The following is a 1629-nucleotide window of genomic DNA, read 5'->3' as shown; positions in this document are numbered from 1 at the left end:
ATTTCTCTGACAAGAAAACAAAGAAGTTCAGATCCAGTTCTTTTTGTTAAAAAAAAGGTAATAGTGGCAGCTAACATTAGAGACACCACAACAATGTTGAGATTCTATGTGTATTACTCCCCTTGACACTCTTGTCTACTCTGTAAAGGAAGTAGGACAGCAGATTTTATTATCTCTGTTTTATGGATAAAGAAACAGAGATGTCAAGTGTGTAGGTTACCTGCTGCACATCACTCAGCTAGGAAGTGGTAGTTTGCGATCTCAGAAATAACGCTTCCTTTTGCAAGTCCCACAGACTTTCCATTCCCATACTGATCACATTGCAAATGACAGTGATGTCAAAGCTCTTTTGGAAACATAAGCTCATTTATCTTTTTATCATTCGTGCAAAGAAGGCAGGTGTTCATGGATGAACTTCCTTTATTTGGGAACAGAGGCCCCAGGTATTACAATTTTTTCACTTTGTTGAAACCCAACATTAAGCCCATTTATTATAAAACCCATTTATTAAGCCCATTTATTATAAAAACTCTATACACATGCCATTCATTAAAGAAGACCACAAAAAATAACCAACCAAGCATCATCATTTCAAGTCATGGCAGATGGTCTCTATTATGAGGCTTGTACGTCCAGAGCCATAGATCGATTGCCAGCAAGAATACTAGTCAAGCTTAATGGATTTGCTATTTGTATTTTAAATTTTTTTTTTTATTTTTTATTAATTTGTCAGAGAGAGAGCACAAGCAGGGGAAGCGGCAGGCAGAGGGAGAGGGAGAAGCAGGCTCCCCGCTGAGCAGGGAGCTCGATGTGGGGCTCGATCCCAGGACGCCGGGATCATGACCTGAGCTGAAGGCAGACGCTTAACGACTGAGCCACCCAGGTGCCCCTGTATTTTAGAGTATCACAATTTTATGTTCAAAATTCAAAGGGTAATGACATTACCTCTGGGGATCTCTACATGGAATCCAGTTCACATCAGGGTCTGGGATATCTTCCAGATAGGGGTCAATGGTCTCTCTTGTGAAGACCCAGCCATAAATTCCATCTTCTGGAGTAGCGATGATATGTGCACCCTGCTCAAAACAAGTGGCAGCAGAAAAATTTTTTATAAATTCCAAATACCCACACTGTTTCTCAGTTTCAAATTTCCTTTACAATAGCCCAGCCAGCATTTAAAAAAAAGGGGCAATACCTGCCCGGCAGCCAGTTTAACTGCTTTCTCCAAAACATCTATGTTCTTGTTCATCAGGAGCAAAGCTCCTCCTTTTGGCACGGGTGTTTCTGTTCTGTTCGGTAGTATAACAGCATGTTCATAGACTGCAGCCATAAAAGCGTCCAGCGCACCAACACTCGGGACAAAGAGGGCAAATATTGCCACATATTTTGGGAAATATGACATAATCGTAGCTAAAATTTAGAGATCTTCGATAAACTCAGATCCTCATATCTGGCAGCACCGGAGAAACTTTTATGGTAAAGCCCTGCTTGCTACTACAAATGCATTACACAACACACTAAGAAGGGAGGTTGCACAAGAAAACGGACAGCTGAAAGTACATATTTAGATTGACTCAGGTGTGCAACGCTGTTGTTGTCACTGGTTCAGAGGTTCATTCAACTCTCAAA

At 41.1% G+C, this 1629-nt stretch overlaps 1 protein-coding gene across 1 annotated transcript; it reads right to left on the bottom strand.

Moving 5' to 3' along the window:
* Nucleotides 1–338: 338 nt before the first annotated feature.
* Nucleotides 339–1330, bottom strand: LOC145720010 (vascular non-inflammatory molecule 3-like). The gene is made up of 3 exons (XM_081811646.1): nucleotides 1196–1330; nucleotides 946–1076; nucleotides 339–384 (listed from the first exon to the last, which is right to left on the bottom strand). Exons 1-3 carry the CDS (start codon nucleotides 1328–1330, stop codon nucleotides 339–341), a joined length of 312 nt encoding a protein of 103 aa, XP_081667772.1.
* Between the last annotated feature and the right edge of the window lie 299 nt (nucleotides 1331–1629).

This window comes from Leptonychotes weddellii, unplaced genomic scaffold (assembly GCF_054177405.1).
Source record: "Leptonychotes weddellii isolate Sample4059 unplaced genomic scaffold, ASM5417740v2 HiC_scaffold_9095, whole genome shotgun sequence".
Taxonomy (NCBI): Eukaryota; Metazoa; Chordata; class Mammalia; order Carnivora; family Phocidae; genus Leptonychotes; species Leptonychotes weddellii.
Note: the sequence above shows the minus strand (reverse complement) of the source record. Positions and strands in the feature narration are given on the sequence as shown.

Coding starts and splice junctions, on each gene's coding strand:
- LOC145720010 (XM_081811646.1), bottom strand. CDS start 1,330: ATGGCTGCAGTCTATGAACATGCTGTTATACTACCGAACAGAACAGAA. Junction 1,077..1,195: donor TTAAACTGGCTGCCGGGCAG/GTATTGCCCCTT, acceptor TGTTTTGAGCAG/GGTGCACATATCATCGCTAC. Junction 385..945: donor CCATGTAGAGATCCCCAGAG/GTAATGTCATTA, acceptor CCTTCTTTGCAC/GAATGATAAAAAGATAAATG.